The following is a 19,703-nucleotide window of genomic DNA, read 5'->3' as shown; positions in this document are numbered from 1 at the left end:
AGCAGGAATTATGTCTGAGCAGGAACAGCCCGCTTTAGGCAATGGTATTTAATGGACTTCAGCATTAGGCTCCGCTTCTTACCTTTAGTTGACTAAAAAGAAATGTCACATTTGAGGCAGTTCTGATTGATCCAAGTGCAAACCTGGGAATGTCAGAGCCCTTTTTACACATAGCTGACCCCTGGAATGATGAATGACAATTAACAGAGATCATCCTAGGAAAAAGTGTTACATTAGATACTTCACAGGTATGTTGGTAGGGCTATGAACAGATGTTGTTTTGTCACTGGACAAGTTGTGTTTGTGTCTCGTCTCAGAACAGAAATGTTCCAGGATTGGCATCTACACACATCACCCTTCAAATAAGGGTGTAGTGAGCACTGCTGTTTTTCTGTCATTGAATCAATAATGCAATCCCAGGATAACCATTTAGACATACCGTGTAATGTCCGAGGATAAACTGTTAGTACTTCTTATCCAGTGATTTTTTTTTTAGGATTTATCCCAGGATGATGGATACGAATGTCTGAATGTTTGGACTTTGACCTGGGATAAAATGGATTATCCTGGGATAAACATGACATCTATTTGTAGCCTCGCATCCTAAGATAAAAAGCTTTGTCCCAGGAGAAATCCAACATCAATTTTTACCCTTAGAGAAGTATTTGCCTCAGCAAACAAGATTATAGGTCCATCTGTTGTAATAAGATATCTTGCCTTGATTGTTTAGCTGTGCTACTCTTTGCTTAAGGAGAAATTCCTTCTTTGCAAATTCCTAATGCAATTAATGTGATTACTTTATTAATTACCCTGCCTTTTGCCTAACTTTAGACTAATATGGCTAACTACCTCTCTCTATTCATTAACTTAAAGAGCTTATCAATAATATTAGTAATGGTCATCACTTTAAAAGGTCAGCTACACTGTTTGACTTTATGACCTCCTAGAGTAGCAGCCAGACTTCAATAGGTTGACTTTGAGATGCCTAAAGTACTTTAAAAAAATATTTCCACATTTCCTTTCTTTTAATTTCACTGTACTCCCATGTTCTGATATAACGGTACAGGGTAAAATGAGTCAGACTTGTTTGTTTTTACTTTGCTCATCATAAGTTTGTTTCAGTCAGGTCTCCTATAGCTACATGCTAACAAGATCTTAGTCTAAAGGGTTGCAGCACTGAGTCCATGGGAATGCCAGTCAGATTCATAAAAGTTAATCACCCTAGAAGAAAGTCAATAAACAACTTATCTAAACACATTTATTTCTCCTCTAAGGTACATCGAGAGGTGCAGAAATAGGTGTCTCCAAAGATTAGTAGTGGGATATGAAATCCATAATGTTTAGGATGGTTATACTTTTAAACTTGAATGAAGTTAGTAATCAAATAAAATGTTTGCCATGTGTTTGCTGCTCATCCTCAAGTAAAATGAATTGGCCATCTCAAAGTATATCTACATAGTTACATATCCGACACTGGGGTAAGTGGCCTGCAAGCTTGAAGCAGCCAAACTGCCCTACCCCTTACAGAACTGTTTTATATAATATACCCTGGTTTCCCAACTCTGCGTGTGCAGTGCCAGGATTTATGGGAGACCTATCTGAGGTTCCCTGGTGCTGCATGGAGAAGAGTTCTTCAAGGAATTGATTTGTCATGCACTGTGGGACAACTTGTCTTTCCTTCTTGGCCCCCAGGACAGAAGTTATTTAAGCCCACTGTCACACACAGGTTTGTCAGCACGGCACGTTGTTCAGTTCTGTTCATTGGTTAGGGGCGATCAGAACCGTGGAGTTCTTGGAGGAATTCCTTCTGACTGCTGCCCAACCGTTTATAATGCCATCATTCACAGAGATGCTGGAAAGCCTTTGAGAATTATATAAATGTACAAAAAAGCGTTTCTGTCTCTGTCAGCAAACTGGCTACTCCAGTCTGTTATAGCTCCATGACTAACCAGTTTAATTTAGTGTTGGCAAATCAGTGAAACTGTGATAGAGGTTTATGATGTCATTTTGCAAGTTGTTTTCTTGGGGGTTGTCAATGTGCCTAAAACAAGAGCTGACTTTCAGCAAATGGGGTTGCCAAACTGCATTAGACAAATTGTTATGCCTTTGGTTGGTTCCATCCCCTGGTTTTGCAGGGCTTGGTGGACCACAGAGATAGGTTCATTAGCATCAATTTCAGGAAGCATTGGTAGGATGCATGCCGAGATTCTGAGAAGATCTCGCATTTATTTGGTTGGACAAGGTAGGACCTTATTTCTTAGCAGTTGCAGAAACAGAGTAAAGACATACTGTCCGTTCTCAGAGCTATCCATCTTGGCATCTTCTGCCAGCAACTAAACTCTTTCAGAAATAAAAACACTTAGACCAATAATTGAGTGGCCTGATTTTTTTTTCTTTTAAAGTTTGCCACCAAGAGCTTTCTGATCAATGTTTTTGTGGCCCTTTGAAGTGTTTTTTTCTGGATGAAGTCACAGCCACCTCTTGTCATCAGCATGGTGACATTTTTATATTAAAGAAATAAACCAAAAAAAAAGGGGATAGATATGAAGAAATAGCTTCAGCTCTATTACTACAGAGTTAAATATAAAGAAAAAAGAACTGTCAATACATACACTTAGGGCATGTCTACACGTTGCCCTACATCGCCATAGCGATGCGCTACATCACCATACAGCAATGTGTACGCGCGGCCATATAGAAAGTGCTCTCTCTGTAACAAATTACTTAATTAAACTGTGAAGCTCTTAAATTAAAAATGTATCTTTTAGAGGAGTAAACTGATAAAAAGCATTACTTTGGGGGTGATCAGTTATGCATTTCATGTACCTGTCTTGCATTTAATTTTATTATTAGATGCTGGTCGTCAATAGGAAACCGCAGAAAAGGGAAGCAGGAGCTCTCAATCGGAGCCAACTGTGACAGAATTGGGACTGTTCAGCATGAGTTTCTTCATGCGCTGGGGTTCTGGCACGAGCAATCACGATCTGATAGGAATGATTACGTTACAATAATGTGGGACAGAATTAGTACTGGTAAGTACTAATTCTCCTTTGCTTTGCTCTCATCATATGTTTTGACTGGGAAATACCTCATTCAGCTACAGTAAATATTTACAGATATGATTCTTTTACCTCATCCTATCTTTCAGTTAAACATTCAGAAATGTCTCATTTAAGCAATCTCATTTATGCAATAGACACCAATAATTCTTATTATCTATTTCACATGGTTCTCAGATGCTTCAGAAGAACATAGGACTACAAGGAATCTTCTTGGTCACTGAGTCCAGTTTTCTGCTATCACAGGGACCATGTTACATAATCTCTTAAATTACGTTTTCAGGCTACCTTCTAAAAGAGCTAGGTTTATTGCTCCCACCACTCCCACTGGAAAGCTCTTCCAGAATCTGATGGTTGTGAGACCTTGGATCCTTCTTCTAGTTTCCAGCATAAATATATTCATAGCCAAGTTATACCCATTTGTTCTTATGCCAATATTGTCATCCTTTTGTTTAAATTCCTCTTTTCCTTCCCAAGTGTTTATACCCCAGAAGTATTTATAAACATCAATCATATACTGCTAGACTAAATAAAACAAGCTTGGTTAGGTAAGGCAGAGTCTCTGTTTACTTGCTCCTCCTAATAGGCCCTACTCTGTACCTGTTCTACTTTCAATTGTGTGACCAGAAACTGTACAAAGTATTTCAGATGAGGTCTCACCAGGGCCTGGTACTGTAGCATTAGTACTTCTCTGTCTCTTTAGAAAATATTTTGACTGCTACATACTGAAATCATAGAAAAGTAGAGCTGAAAGTGACTTTTGAAAATCATCTAATCCAACCCCTGCCTGAAGCAGGATCATCCCTATCCAAACCATCCTATACAAATTCTTGTGTAACCTATTACTAAAACTACACATTCAACCCTGTCACACAGCCATACGGCATAGCACCCTAACCAGCCACAGGTAAAGTAGGGGGACAATGGTAGGCAGTGTCCTGCTGCTGCAAGGGTTGTTAAAATATGCTTGAGAGATCCAAGGAAGAGGGCCTCACCCCCTGCTACAGAGAAAAGCAAAACCCCCCACAGTCCCTACTAATCTGACCATAGACTCAAATTCCTTCCTGATCCCAAATATGGCAATCCATCTGACCCTGAATGGAGGGGCAAGACCCTCTAGCCAGGAACAACTGGGTTTTAGTCTTGGCAGGAGCACTGGCTTACCTGTCAAGAGCCCCAGCTTTGGCTGTGGCCAACATCCAATGTTTCTGAGGAAGGCAACACTCTCCCCCACCACCACCCCAAAACAAAACCAAACCCACAACGGGAAGGGAACAGGAAGAAGAACAGGAAGGGGAAAAAAAATCTTTCGTGGCCCATTGTGACAACCAGCTAAGCCCAGAAGCATGGAAAACGTTGATGTTGTCATTAATTAGAATACCTAAGTCACTTTAGGACTGAACTTATTCTAACACCTAAGTCCTCCATCCACCAGTTGGTAATTTTCAACTCATGAGTTTCCAGCTTATAGTAGAAGATTTTGACATTAGTCCCTAAGTCCATGACTGCTTTTTTGTACTACTGAATTTCATCCCATTTCTGTTTACCCACTATTGACACACTATTTTGGATGACAAAGAAATGTTCTCTATTTACCCGGCAAACAGAGTCATATTAAGTTTCAGTGGCTCAAAGCTAAAGCTAAACAAACACAGACTAGAACTACAGTAATGCACAACTTTTCAATATGGCAAGAGTAATTAATCTTTAGAACATCTTACCTAGACATGTGGTATACTCTCCATTGCGAGAGCTCTTTAAATCAAGAATGAACATCTTTTTGAAAGGTATGCGACACTTTACATAGGGATTATAGATTGACGCTAGAATAATGTGAAAACATTCTATATCCTGTGTTATACAGGAGATCAGAGCCTAGATGATCAAAATGGTTCCTCTTGGTCTTAAAGATCTATGAATTAGCTCTAGAAATCTTATAGCTTATATCAAAGATATATTAACATTTTAAAATTGAAGTTTAATGTACACATTAAGAGTCAGTGACTTGTGTCATCCTAGGCAACCAATAATCTTTCCTTCTCTCCTCAGGTAAAGAGCACAATTTCAATACATATGATGATAAAACATCAAATTTCTTGAATACTCCTTATGATTTCACTTCTGTGATGCATTATAGTAAAAATGCCTTCCGGAATGGAACGGAAGCAACCATTTTAACTAACATACCAGACTTCATGGATGTGATTGGCCAACGAATGGATTTCAGTGATTATGATCTCCGGAAGCTGCATCGACTGTACAACTGCAGTAAGTTTCTCTACTACTTTTGAGTTCCTTTGCCATCTTTTGTCTGTTACTTGGAAGAAGGTGAGAGAGTTTTACTCAGACTGGACTCACCCAGGCACAGGTAAAAGAGAAGCTAACACTTAAAAAAATGCTAAGAACACTAAAAATAGTGATAAGCAGCAAAGGCAGCTAGAAATAAAAGAGCAGTCCTACGGATATCCTGCTGTGTAAGAGGCAATGCAAAGCTTCCTCTGCAATTTTACTTGACCTTTTGTTAAAGACTACTTATGGTAGGCAGCTTGTTTTTCTATGAGTGCTTGTTTTAAATGAATTGTCCTGTACATGGTTTTTTTGATTCCCCAGCTGTTGCTGTAGGCATTGTAGGAAAACTAACATCTCAGCAGTTTCTATTGTATCTGCCCTTGCTTTGCTCTTACCTCTCAGAATTAGGTTACAGCATGCTTGGTGTCAAATTAAGTCATGGGTGGTACTTTCAGTACAAGCTGCTTTTTTGTATTGTTTTTAGCCTCCCTCCTCTAAAGCCAGTCTAATCCAGTGATAGTGTTTGGCCAGCATCTCAAGAAGATGAGTAAAAACAAGGATTAGAGAATAATGTCATTATCAAATAGGATTAAAAGTCTTTAATAGTAGACTGGATAGCCAATCAAATGACTGTGCACTGACATACAGATCTACTAGAACTTTTTGATATTCTCATGCGTCTAGAAGCAGAGATTAATGCATCTATAAGCAAAGTCACAATTATGTATTAAAGATGATGTTATAGCTTGCAGGATCTAGAATTGTAGATGTATTTTGAAACAGTGTATTTTATAAATACAAGATCCTGGTAAATAATCCTACTGCTCAATTAAGTCCCAGTTCAGTACATGCTTACTAAACTTTAAGAGCATGAATTACTTGCCATCAGTTGGATCTTAAACATGAGTTTACACTTAAAGATATCTTTAGATAATTGACTCCCTCCCCATATCTTCTGCAACCCTTAACTTTCCCCTTTCTGTAAATTTTAGATATCTTTCTTCCTTGTCTTTTCCCCATATTCTATGCTTTTTTTTTCCACCAAGAAGATGCCATTTTCTATCCTTTACTCTTATCTCCACTCACATTTACTCAATAGGTGAAACCTTGACCTTACTGAAGTCAATGGGAACTTTGCTATTGATTTCAATAGGAGCAGGATATTTTTCTCAGTTTCTCCCCTTGCTTAGACAGAGCCATAACTTTGCCCTGTTCTTTCCTTCATAGTCAGCTTAACATTTAGCATTAAAATGTATGTTGTACGTTCACTCAATTTGTTTTTATATGGAAGATGAAACCTTTACAACTTCTCTGGATTGATACAACCATAAATGTTGAACTACCTGCCAAGACAGATGAGCTGTTGCCTTTTTAAAATCCCAACTAAATCATGGATTATTCAAAGCAGTTATATACACCATGTTCAGTTGCATCCTGGTATCAGGAAACCCTTCATAAAAACTGTGATCATGCTGCTAGCCTTGAAGACATAGAAGACTGGGAAAGGCATGTTCACAGGCTTTTTAACTGAGTAAGAATGAGAGGAACTGGGCCATTATTAATTTTGTAAATAATTGCTTATTTTAGAATAGCAATAGAATACCCAAGAAACCGCAGTCTGTGATTAACACACTTCCCAGGTATGATGAAGTGACTTAACTCTCTTTGTCATTCAAAGAACCCAAGCTATGGATTCACCAGTTTCATCACCGAGTCTGTCACGTCTTTTTACTAGCTTGTTAGTAGCCCAGTCGTACCAGCTCCAGGCACAACTCTGATGGGGATGGAGCGCACACAACATAGGGCCTACGTTTCTTAATATTCTGAGACTAGCATTAAATGACTAGAATCAATTACTTGTATTTTGTAGCCTCTTCACTAAGCTTCATGGACACATGTAGCTTTGAACTTGCAAATATATGTGGCATGATTCAAAGTTCAGAAGATAATACTGACTGGCAGCGTTTGTCTCAGGTGTCTGCTGGACCAGATACTGATCATACTAACATGGGACAATGTGCAGGTAACAGGCAAGAGCTACCCTTATCTCTTTTGAAAGGGTTTCTGCAAAGACACATTAGCTGACTTTAACTTTGACCGTGTTCAGAGTTTACTTGCTGACAATTAAGTTACAGTTAAATTTTTAACCAAGCAATATAAAAGCATTAGGGAAATCTAGTGTTTTTTCTGCAGATGTTTAAAACAAGTTGAAGGTACTAGTTCATTTGAGCTCTTTCTGTTCTTCAGTATAATAAAAAAAACAAGAAAACTATGCAAGATGTTCTAACCCACTTCAAAACTAGATTTACAAGCTGTGGTAGTTGAGGTATAAGAGATACGTCCACTCTAGAAACTGGTTTGCCAAGTCCTTTTGAAATGGATGATATTTGTGAATATGCATTATTATGATTGGGTAAACAATCTACTTGAAACCAATTTTTTTGAGCCTATTACAGCAGATCTCTTGAGACTGGGCTCAACAACCCAGGCTAACACTCCAGCCAGGCACGATGTCAGCAGCAAAATATTGGTGCTAGGCAAATAGTTAAACCAGAATATACCACACGATGGAGCATAGATAATCAAGACAGTGCCAAATGAGGCAAATGGCTAACTATGGAGAAAAAAATCTCTTTAAATCCTTCACCCCCTGTAACATCTCTGGGCAGCAATTGTCATTAAAGATATGTTTGTATGGAGCCCAATACAATGAGTCTCAACTTGGCTGAGTCCTCTGGGTCAGGACTACTACTACACCATCCTACCACTATGATGTAACGCTAAGCAAAAGTAATTGTTCGTCCTTCGCAAGCGAAGATAACCACATCCAGCAGGGGTGGGGAGTGGGGAGAAGAGAGAAAGGAAGCAGGGAAGAAAAAGGGAGGGAGAAAAGAGAAAGGGAAAAAGAGAGGAAAAAAGAGAAAGAAGAGAGAGGAAAGAGAGAAGAGTGGGGTAAAGGTTAGGTCACGTGGGTACGCAGGTGATTTATAAGCCTAATCCTTGCCCTGAACAATCTGTTTTTTTTTTTTCATAAGCAAAAGTAATAAAAATGTAACAGGAGAAAAAATTACTTTCTTTTTCTTCCCCATTCCCCACGCATTTTTGGCAGACACTGGCTACTTCATGCATTTTAGTACCAGCACCGGCAATGTGGGAAATAGAGCCGTTCTGGAGAGCCGAATTCTATATCCCAAACGAGGTTTTCAGTGCTTGCAATTCTACTATTACAACAGTGGTAACGAAAGTGATCAGCTGAACGTCTTGGTAAGGGAGTATACTTCAGCCCATCCCAATGGTACTTTAAGACTCATTGAAGAGATAAAAGGTATGGAATAAAATTCCTTTTTAAAATGTGTATATTCTAGTGTCTGGCAGAGAAGAGCATACTGCAGTAAAATGACATTTTTCTGATATTTATATATATTTACTTATATTATTTATATGATGAGATAATATTTAATGGAAACATGGTCAATCATTTTCCTATCATATAATCAATTATGTCATCAGACTTATTGTTATCCCATACATATGGACAACGAAGGAGCATATGGTTGTAGCAAAATAGGACTGGAAGGGATCCTAGCAAGTCACGTAGTTCAGCCACCCACTCAGAACATCCCTGTTTAAACTGCCCCAGCAAAATGTTGGTCTAACTAACCTGCACTTAAAATCTAACAACATATTCCAAAACCTCACTATGTAATCTGAATTAGTATGCATCTTCATAGCAAACTTTATAGTTTACCTACTTTTATAATTAGAACATTCTCCCTATCAACCTGAATTACCTGTTACTTCTTGTCCTGTCCCCTATGTCCAAATGATCTGTATCTTTTGGAGTACTACCTCCCTTGGAAGCCCATTCCAGATTCTGGCAACCCTTACCATAAAGAAGTTCTTCCTAATGTCCAACCTAAATCTGCTCCCTGTCAGTTTGTGGCCGTTGTTCCTGGTTATTCCAAGGGGTGCCCTGGTAAACAAAGCATCTCCAATTCTTGCTGCCCTTCCTTTCCCCCCCGATGAATTTGTAAACAGCCACAAAATTACCTCTCAGCCTTCTCTTGTGGAGGCTGAAGAGATCCAGGTCCCTCAGTCTCTCCTTGTACAGCCTTACCTGCAGGCCTAACCATACAAGTGGCCCTCCTCTGGACCCTCTCAAGGTTATCCACATCCCTCTTGAAGTGCGGTGCCCAGAACTGGATGCACAGCTCAAACTGCAGTCTGACCAATGCCGCACAGAAGGGAAGTATCACCTCCCTGGACCTGTTTGTGATGCACCTGCTAATGCATGATAGTGTGGGGTTAGCTTTACTGATTACTTCGTCACACTGGTGGCTCATATTCATCTTTGAGTCAACCATGACTCCCAGATCCCTTTCTGCTGCTGTGCTGCTGAGGAGGTCATCCCCTAGCTTATAGGTGTGTTGCTGATTCCTTCTCCCTAGATGCAGCACTTTGCACTTGTCTTTGTTGAACTGCATCCTATTCTTTTCTTCCCACTTTTCCAACCTGTCCAGGTCCACCTGGATTCAATCCCTTCCCACTAGTGTGTTAACTTTGCCCCATAATTTCATATTATCCATGAATTTGGACAAAGTGCTCTCCTCTCCCTCATCCAAGTCGCCGATGAAGACGTTGAATAGCACAGGTCCAAGGACCGAGTCTTGGGAGACCCCACTGCCCACATCTTTCCAGATTGATACCGACCTATCCACCACCACTCTCTGGGTATGATCCTTAAGCCCATTTGCCACCCATTTGACCATGTAATCATCTATGTCACAGCTGCTCAGTTTGTTTATGAAAATAGGATGAGATACTGTATCAAAGGCCTTCTTAAAATTCAAGTAGATGACATCTATCTCAAGTCCTTCCTCTAAGCATTTTGTGACCTGGTCATAAAAAGAAACAAGGTTAGTCAGGCAGGATCTACCTGCTATGAACCTGTGCTGGTTGCCTTTCAGCATTATTTTTCCTGCTGGGCTTCCACAATTGTGATCCTTGATAATTTTTTCAAAGGTTTTCCCAAGGATAGAGGTGAGACTAATCAGCCTATAATTACCCAGATCCTCCTTCCTCCCCTTCTTGAAAATAGGGACCACATTGGCCCTTTTCCAGTCCTCTGGGACCTGAACTGAGCACCATGAGTGCTCAAACAGCCATGCCAATGGCTCTGCTATGACACTGGCCAGTTCCTTCAGCGCCCTTGGATGATGAGCATCTTGGCCTGCTGACTTAAATACATTCAGCCCCTCCAAGTGTCCTTTTACTAGGTCGATGCTGACTGCTGGTGGACTGGTGTTCCTCCTGTAATGCAATTGGGAGATTTGTCTTGATCCATGTTCAGGAATACAGAGGCAAAAAAACCATTGAAGAGTTCAGCCTTGTTCCTCCTATCTGTCACCAATTGCCCTAGCCTGTCTTGTAGGGGTCCTATGTTATGCTGCACCTTCTTTTTGCTCCCTATACACCTGAAGAAGAAGGTTTGTTGTCTTTAATTTTTGTTGCTAGCCTGAGCTCCACTGCTGTTTTGGCCTTCCTAACCGACTCCCTGCAAGTGTGAGCCAAGGAGGTATACTCCTTCTTGGTAGCTACCCGCTGCTTCCATAGCCTGTATGCCTCTTTCTTTGCCCCTAGGCTTTCCTGGATTTTCCTGTTCAGCCAAGAGGGTTTCTTGGCCCCTTTGCCCCCTTTTGTGTGCAATGGGATTGTCTCCTTCTGCACTTGAAGGATTGCTCCCTTGAGGAATGACCACCCTTCCTGGACTCCTATTTCACTAATGCTCTTGATCTTCAATGCCTCATTAACTAATCTCCTTAGCACATTGAAGTTAGCCTTTCTAAAGTCTAGCACTTCTGTCCTGCTGGTTACTTTTCCCACCCTATGCTGGATAGTGAATTCAATCAATTGATGGTCACTATCCCCTAGGTTACCTTGTACCTGCAGATCCCCCACCAGGTAGCTAGTACCAAGTCCAGCAAGTCGTTTTCCCTAGTGGGACCATATACCTCCTGAGTGAAGTGAAGGTCCTGTATGCAGGTTAAGAACGTACATGAGCAGTTACATGTGGCTGACTGCTCCTCCCAGCAGATGTCAGGGTAGTTTAGGTCACCCATGACAACCATGTCCCTTGACCGTACAGCCTCTGAGAGCTGTCTGTAGAATTCCAGGTCTAACTCATCCTCCTGGTGTGGTGGTCTATAGTAGACCCCCACTACCAAGTCCCTTTCTCCCCGACCCCCTTGTATTCTAACCCATAGTACCTTGGGGTTTGGCCCTCCTCTGATTCCATCTTGATTATAGAAGATGTGTATTGCTCCTTAACACAGAGAGCAACACCCCTCATTTTTTCTCACGCTTCCCCCCTGCCTTTTTTCCCCACACGATTCACAAGGAAAACCCAAATATTTCAGATAGGAATCCATAGTGCTAAAAGTATTTTGACCTGTTGTGGTCTTTCTGAGTTCTTTGCAACAGAAAAGCTGGTCTGTTATTTTTCCATAGTCAAAAACTAAGAGCTAGAATTTTCCAGGGGGTGCCTCAAGTGGCAAAAGGGGAAATCTGTGTTTCACCCCATTTTTCCATGGAAAATAGAAAACCTGGATCCCTGGTTATAACAGATCCTTCATTCTGTACAATATCTGACCGCACTGTTTGCTACCTTAGAACACCTGATTGTTCTTTTTCAGGTTCACCAGTGAATTACTGGCAGCTGTACCACATTTCTTTGAATGTCACAAGTCAGTTCCGGATTATATTTGAAGGCATAAAAGGAACAGGTTCATCATTTGGAGGCCTTTCTATTGATGATATTAACCTGTCAGAAACACAGTGTCCCCACCACGTCTGGCATATTAGAAATTTTACGCATCTGCTCAATACAAGCCCTGAAGGGCAAATGGGAAAAATATACAGTCCGCCTTTTTATTCTAGTAAAGGATATGCTTTTCAGATTGGTTTATATGTGAATGGCACCAGCAACAACTCACATAACCTGGCTATTTATTTGCACTCAATCTCTGGAGCAAATGATGATCAACTGGCATGGCCTTGTGCATGGCAACAAACTACTATGATCCTATTGGACCAACACCCGGATATTCGTCAACAGATGTCAAATCAAAGAAGTGTAACAACAGACCCATCTCAATTATTACCAGGTTAGTTAAAACCAGGTGAAAAATCTATCTCATTTACACAATGCATTTTCTTGCTTTTAGGAAGACTAGAGAAAAATAAACAATGAATTAGATTCCTCATGGGCCAGGTACAGACATTATACTTTTACCAGTATAAGTGAGTGGAAACCAGTTTATACCTGTAACAGAACAGAAGTTCAGCACACACAGACTGGTTTAAAAATGGTGCAGATGATTCACTTCAATAGAGTTTTGCCTGTTTATATCAGCAGGTTTGATCCAATGGTGGGAAGCAATGGCCTAGGGAAATTATGTGCGTCAGACAGAGGAGTTTTGGGTTTCAAAGGTGATATGTTTGGGCAGAAGCAGTAGCATCTACTCTGCAGATTTCTTTTATCTCATGCATAGCACAGACTTTATGTCTGCCTATGAGAAGGTAGCTTTCCAGGACTCTTGAATGGAGAAATGCTGAGTTGACACCTTTTATGTGGGCATGCAGTAATACCAGCTAAGAGGGTTGTCAATAACTGAGCGCCACACTGAATGGAATGTCAGGGTCAAATCTAATCTCCAAATGGAATTATTTACCTCCCTTTTACCCAAAACTACTCATTTCAAAGTTCACCTTTTAAAAGAAAGTGTTGTAAAAGAGTTTTTCTTCCCACCCCCCTCTTCAGGTTCATTAACATCTCTTTTCTGGGACAGACCAGACAAAGTAGGATCACCATCTAAATTCGCTAATGGAACTGAGTTCAGAAGAGGTCCAGGAAGTGGAACTAGTGGATTTCTAACTCATCAAAGGCTTAGAAGCCATGACTTTATAAAAGGAGATGATGTTTACATTCTTTCAACAATAGAAGGTATGTGAGCATCAAGGGTATTTATAATACTTCATTACTTCATGATGCAATAAATAGGCAGCATGGCTTATTTTTAGAACCAAATAAGGTCCTAATTCTGCAACTATATTTGCATTTGGCTAACTTTATACGTAATTAATCTGAGCTAATAGATTGGTTCACATATTTAAATTCACTCATAAGTTGGACCAAATATGCGGATAGATATATCCACTATATAATCCTGCTTTTCTCATGAGGAGGCTAACATTTAACTACATGATGTGATGTCAGGCTTAAATAAAAATGTATAAATAAACCACTTCTCTGTTTCAAAAAGATTTGAAAGTAAACACTCAAAGAATATCCTGGGAATTTCATTTCACACTACTGAAAGCACAAGTTACTTATTGTTTATTCCAACTAAAAACTGCTTTGGATATTTTATGGTCAGCACTTCATGGCTGTTTACTTTTAGAATTAATTATTAATACAAAGCTTTTAGCTGTGTGTATTCACATTTTAGCATAGCTAATCCTTATGTCCATTTATAGAAAGTCAGAGTTAAAAAAAAAAGAAAAGAAAAAAAAAGACCAGCTTCTCCATTAAAAAAAAGAGAAAATGTAGGATAGCGTAAAAGCATCATGTCTCTTTTCTTCTTTAGATATATCACATCTGATATCAACTGAACCAAATCTTCCAAACACCACTGCTGGCAATATGACCATAAGCACCCCTACCAAGCCTGCCACCACTAGACACACCACCACCCGGCGAACTACCACCCAACGCACCACCACCAGGAAAACTACAGTGAACACAACCCCAGCAGGAGCACCAGATACAAATAATCCCAATCCATGTAAAAGGTACAGCTGTGAAAATGATGGCATCTGCGTTGCTGTTGCTGAAATACCACTGTGCAGGTAACTGACTTCATTTAACCTGAAGATTAATTTTATAATCAGGAAAGAAAACATTTTAGTAGAGACTATTAAGTAAAATAAATTAAATTTATATTTTCTCTGATGAAGGTTTTAGTCAATTAAAGTAATTTTCAAGCACCAGCTCCAGGAGAGTAAGTTTATAACCAGGTTTGGCAATATGGCTCTTCCAGACCTTCTATTTTGAAGTACTATATTTACTTGTATATGACACACACTTTTTCCTCAAAAATTTGCTACCGGAAATTGGCATGCGTGTCTTCAGTGAGGAAATGCAGAAAGAAGAGGACACAATCATGTGGGAGCCAGGCTGCATGGTATCTTCTTGAGCTGGGCGGTTGCTCTTCTTGAGCTAGCTGTGCCTGTTGAGGCAGCTGAGGGCCAACCCCACTTCAGAAGAGGGGCTAGTCAATTTGGCTCAGCCAGCACCACCTACTGAGCAAGCTGAAGGCCTGATCCTGCTGGAGCTGAACTATGTGGCTCCTCTTAAGTTAGTAGACAATCAGCAGTGTCTGCTGTGTTCTGCATTTGGGGAATTAACAGGAATTAACAGCGCAGCTGCAGATTTTCGCTCTCTTTTTACTGCAGCTACCTGTGTTTTCCCTGTGAAAACACTTAGTATTTTAAAAGAATTTTTTTTTTCTTTTCATTCCACCTTCCAAAAATAAGGTGCTGGTTTTATTTGGGGGTGTAGGGGATACAAGAAAATACAGTACTTCATGTTACACACCTGTAAAATTCAGTTAAACTATATTTCACTGAATTGAGCAGCAGTGTAAAAATTAAATGGTTACCTCTTCAAAAATCCATAATGTACCTGATTTGGGCATAAAATGTTAATGGAGATAAAGCAGAAATTGAGTTCAGTTCTAAAAGGACAAATGCAAAGTCCTGCCTTTGGGATGGACCTATCACAGGCATGAATGCGAGAAGCAGAATTACTGGCTAGGGTGAAGGACTGCAGCAAGCAACCTGGGGGTTATAATGGACCATATGCCAAGCATGAACCAACACTATAGCCTTTTTGCAAAAAAAATAAAAATAAATAAAGCCAACAGCATGCTGAGGGAAGGGGTTCTTCTGCTCTATTCAGCACTGGTGAATTAAGTGTTCAGGAGTACCTGCTGTATATGCTATACTAATAGAGAATCATTAAAATAAACTAAGCTTTATCTTCCTAGGATTTTATTTGCTATTGCATGACTGTAGCTCTTTCTTCATAGATGTCCAGTAGGTGATGACTGGTGGTACATGGGGAAAAGGTGTGAAAAGAAAGGATCAACTCGACAGAATATGGTAGTCGCTGTTGCTTCAACTGTTGCTGTTTTTGTCGTTATGCTAATCATTACAATTATAAGCACACAGTGTATTAGAAGAAAATACCACAGAAGGCGGGAAAATGAGGAAGCCCTGGACAACCTAAATTTAGAAAATGTACGTATTTAGCTCCAGTTTTAAGATTTAGAAGTTTTCTAAATGCCTTTTGGTCAAAAAAGTACATGCCAAACAAGCAAATATTGTTAATCACTTTTGGAAGAGTCGACTTAGATGAATAGGAACAAAATAAATATCAGGGAACAAGGATGCCAGAGAACTCTTACTGAATATTTTAAATATTCAAAATGAATGTCTCTAATTTCCCAAATAATGCGGAGGGTTATCAATTGTTTGATACATTCCTTCTCCTGTACCCTATCACTGTTATCTAAAGGCTGTACTTGTATCCAGTAATGACTGCTCATATGAACAGTGTGAGTACATACACACTATTTAACTGTCCCCATCTGCCTTCAAATTTATGTGCTTAAAACACATTTCATTTGTTGTTTCACCAGTAGCATAACAATGCAGCCAGGTACCTGGGGTGGCTGCCACACACACGGATGATTTCTGGTTGCCACAGCTGACATGGTCATGATCAAAATCATGCAGTTGAGGGAAAAGCTGTTTTTACCCCTCCCACCCCTCTTGGTGCCAGGCTTGTTGACCCTGCCTTAGTTATGCCACTACATTTTTTATGAAGAGTACCTCTTAAAACACCTGAGTGTTTGTATAGAAGGAAGGCCAGCTTCCCAATCCAACCATCATTCTTTTTGCAGGGAAGGTAATATAGGTTAAAAGGATAATCCAAGCAAATTAAAGGAAGATTGAGTTAACATGGTTTTAAAAAGAGTTAACTGAATCATAAGGCATTGGGCTGAGCCTTGAGTAAAGCAGAGACCCTGGCATCTTTCTCCAAGCAGAAAGTTATACAGATGCAGGCCTAAATTAAGAACATTTGGTACTCAAACCTGATCAAGGGAAAAGCTTAGAACAGAGCAAAGACATAATTCATCTCACTAGTTGTACTAAAATATGAGAATAACCCTGTGAAAGAAATGAACTATAGTAGGAAGCTACAGGTCTTCCAAACAACATACTTCCATGTTTTACTGTGCCTTAATCTTCAGTGCTTCAGGACTTCACCTACTCAAGTCACACCGTGGTTTATTGCTTTTGTTGAAAGTTACTGCTGGTTTTGTTTTTTAAATAAAGCAGATCCCTTTTTTAACTAACTGAGATTAATTCAAATTCTGGTTGTTTGCTGATCTGATATGAGATATTTTCTTCATTTAACAGAGAACATCTTTCTGAAAATATTGAAAGCAACATCCTCCTCCACCCAAAAAAATCCAACCAGGTAGACTCTTTCCATCACTCAAGTCAACTGAAAGCCTTAATTACACAACTATTTCTCCTGATTTCCTTCATCTAAGTCATCATGCTAAAGTTGATAAAGAATGAGAAATAAAACACATTTTGGATAAAATCTGTGTACTATGCCTATGCCAATGAAGTGTCTGAAATAGGTTGATTTAGGCATGTAATCATGGCAGTGGTATGTTGCTGGGTTGCATGCCTGGCATATAAGTCTGTGGCAGGGCACTCTGTGTGCCTGCCACTTTAAGGGCCTGGAGCTGGCAGCCACCAGGTGCCTGATAAGGGCAGCCATTTTGAGTCAGGGGCCATCTATATAAACAGGGCAACAACATTGCCTGGCCGGAGGGCTGCTGAGATCATCTGGAGGTAAGGGAGGAGCTGTAGGGGATGGTCAGGAGGCTCCTGGTCCTCGGCATGACCTAAAACTGCATCCTGCTGGGAGTGGGTGGTCTGGTGGGGCTCTCAGTGGTGCGGGGGCCCCCAGGAAATGCCAGGCCAGTTACCACCCTGGTGAAAGGTGGGTCAGGGCACCTTAACCCCTAGCCCCCACCACCAGGTGAGTAACCCCTCTGTTTGTGTGAAGGGCCCAGAGAGCAGACCTCTGGAGAGAGTGAGGGGCTAAAGACTCAACCTGATCGAGAGAGTACCCTTGACTGGCCCATGCTGGGGCCAGGACCAGGACGGTCAAAAGGGCCAGGGGCCCACTGCGAGGGATGCCCAAAAGCTGGGGGCCTGGGGTCCCGGCTGGCCTGGAGGTGGGCCAGGGCTAGTAGCTAGAGGTCCCGGGTGGACCACACCCGAGAGGGGAAAATATCTTCAGGGAGCTAGGTAGCTTGAATGAAGGTGGGGTAGGCTGCCTGAATGGAGGGATCATGGAGGGGTCCTGTTAGGAGGATTCTGGGGCCCAGTGTGGGGGCCGGTGATAACGAAAACACCTAGATGCCATCTGCGAGGCTTGGGCTGCGGTGGAGGGAAGGAAAGGAGCTGCAGAGAGCGCCCCCTGGCATTGGGGCAGCAAAACGGGTAGCCTCCTGCTTAATTGACATCTATTAATCAATCAATCAACATCAAGGCGTGGTGGGAGAGAAGGCAGGTGGGCGGGCCATGGAGGTTGGCCCCGAGCAGGCACCCTGTTACAAAGTCTATTTGAATATGGAGAAGATGTACTGAATTAAGATAGGCTTGAATTTTTTTTTTTTTAATTATCTGCATAGTGAAGTCTGCTTAAGGATAGTCAGCCAGACTGAGTTTTCTGTCAGACTAAGAAGTAGTTCCTGTGATAGCAGGGGACTGGATCCAGTGACCCTGGAATTTACTCCCAGTTTTCAGCTCCTATGACAGTTTTTGCAGACTTTGGAGCCTAGTTTTCTTACAGGACTGCACGAGCAGAGGAAGATCAGAAATAAGAGGAACAAGGGGAGGAACAGTATCCTTCATGGAGCCTTCAGGGAAAAGTGCCATGTACCATTCTCTCTAGAGGTTCCTAGCCATGGGCTTTTCCCAAGGGACAAAAGTACCAGAAATAGAAATGCTAGCTACAAGCTGGTCTGTATGGGTATCTATGAATATGTTCACATATAAAAGTAAACTACTGCTTTGTCTCCCTAGGTTGGACATTGATAATCACATTCTTGAAAACATTAAAAAAAAAAAAAAAAAAAAAAAAAAAAAAACCCTTTGAGCCAAAGACTGACATGCATTCAAGTTTGATGAGGAAATGAGAAATTCTCACATTCTGCCTCTAAATGCTGTGTTTTTAGTACCAAGATACAAACATGTATATTTTTGTATTAGTCTCCATTGCCTACTTTTACACAGGCCAACGTTTTATTTACTTTAAGCCACCACCGCCATGTATCCAAGTAACTCTGCTCTTTATTCAATAAACAGAATATATCCAACCTGACAAGTCTGTTGCTGGCACCAATTTCATTCGTGTTCTAACTCAGTGGACTAATGTTTTTCTTTACATGCATATTTCTGAGGATTAAGGTGACAATTTTTAAAGTCTCAATTTTGTTCATCCCTCTGCCCCTCAGATTAGTTGACCTGCTTTATAAACACAGACTCGGTATTTATCTCACTCTGTGGCTAGTATTTCAACTTGGGATACAAACTTTAAACAATTGCTTCCTATATTGTATTTTTTTTTTTACCAATTGAGAAGAATGAGAGAATGGTTTAATAATAGAGTGCATATTAAAAAAAAAAAAAGCTTAAAGAACTAATGGCAAATACATATTTGTCCTAAATAGAGGATAAAAATAAGGAAGGCAGTAGAGGAAGCCTTCACTGCTTCTTCAGTCCCCATGTTCATTGTCTATACAGCCTATAACCCATTGTTATCTTCTTTATGGCTCAAGCAGTTTGTCCATTCTGAGCCTACTGGTCTTATTCTTCCTCACTACTATAGCAACTCATTTTATGCAACTTCCTTATAGTCCACCAGCACTAGATCTCATCCATTTCTACTCAGGTGAAAAGACTTTCATTTAACCAACTGTAGCAGTAACGAGTATCCTTCATTTTCTTAGATGTTGTAAACATAATTCAACTAGCCCCCACACTGCATTTTAAGAGTACCTCTGGAACTGGTACTACACAGAGATATGTTTTCTGGGAAGCGGATAACTTCATGATGATAAAATGCAACATTTGAATGGCTTATGCATTTGGTACATGTTTCTTAAATCCTGTTCAGTTACATCTTTCTTCTGAGGGTGAATACTG

The 19,703-nt window shown here is 40.5% G+C and overlaps 1 protein-coding gene across 1 annotated transcript in view; it reads left to right on the top strand.

Moving 5' to 3' along the window:
• Positions 1–17,020, top strand: part of MEP1B (meprin A subunit beta) — a 40,366-nt gene extending 23,346 nt beyond the window's left edge. Inside the window, exons 7-15 of the mRNA XM_025192837.1 lie at positions 2,854–3,032; positions 5,109–5,327; positions 7,219–7,371; positions 8,458–8,673; positions 12,041–12,511; positions 13,168–13,350; positions 13,994–14,255; positions 15,497–15,707; positions 16,893–17,020. Of these exons, the coding sequence (XP_025048622.1) occupies positions 2,854–3,032; positions 5,109–5,327; positions 7,219–7,371; positions 8,458–8,673; positions 12,041–12,511; positions 13,168–13,350; positions 13,994–14,255; positions 15,497–15,707; positions 16,893–16,907 (1,909 nt within the window). The 3' untranslated portion in view covers positions 16,908–17,020. The remainder of the gene's footprint in view (positions 1–2,853; positions 3,033–5,108; positions 5,328–7,218; positions 7,372–8,457; positions 8,674–12,040; positions 12,512–13,167; positions 13,351–13,993; positions 14,256–15,496; positions 15,708–16,892) is intronic.
• The last annotated feature ends 2,683 nt before the right edge of the window (positions 17,021–19,703 follow it).

Source organism: Alligator sinensis, unplaced genomic scaffold (assembly GCF_000455745.1).
Source record: "Alligator sinensis unplaced genomic scaffold, ASM45574v1 scaffold548_1, whole genome shotgun sequence".
In the NCBI taxonomy this organism is placed as follows: domain Eukaryota; kingdom Metazoa; phylum Chordata; order Crocodylia; family Alligatoridae; genus Alligator; species Alligator sinensis.
This window is presented reverse-complemented; position numbering and strand designations above follow the sequence as displayed.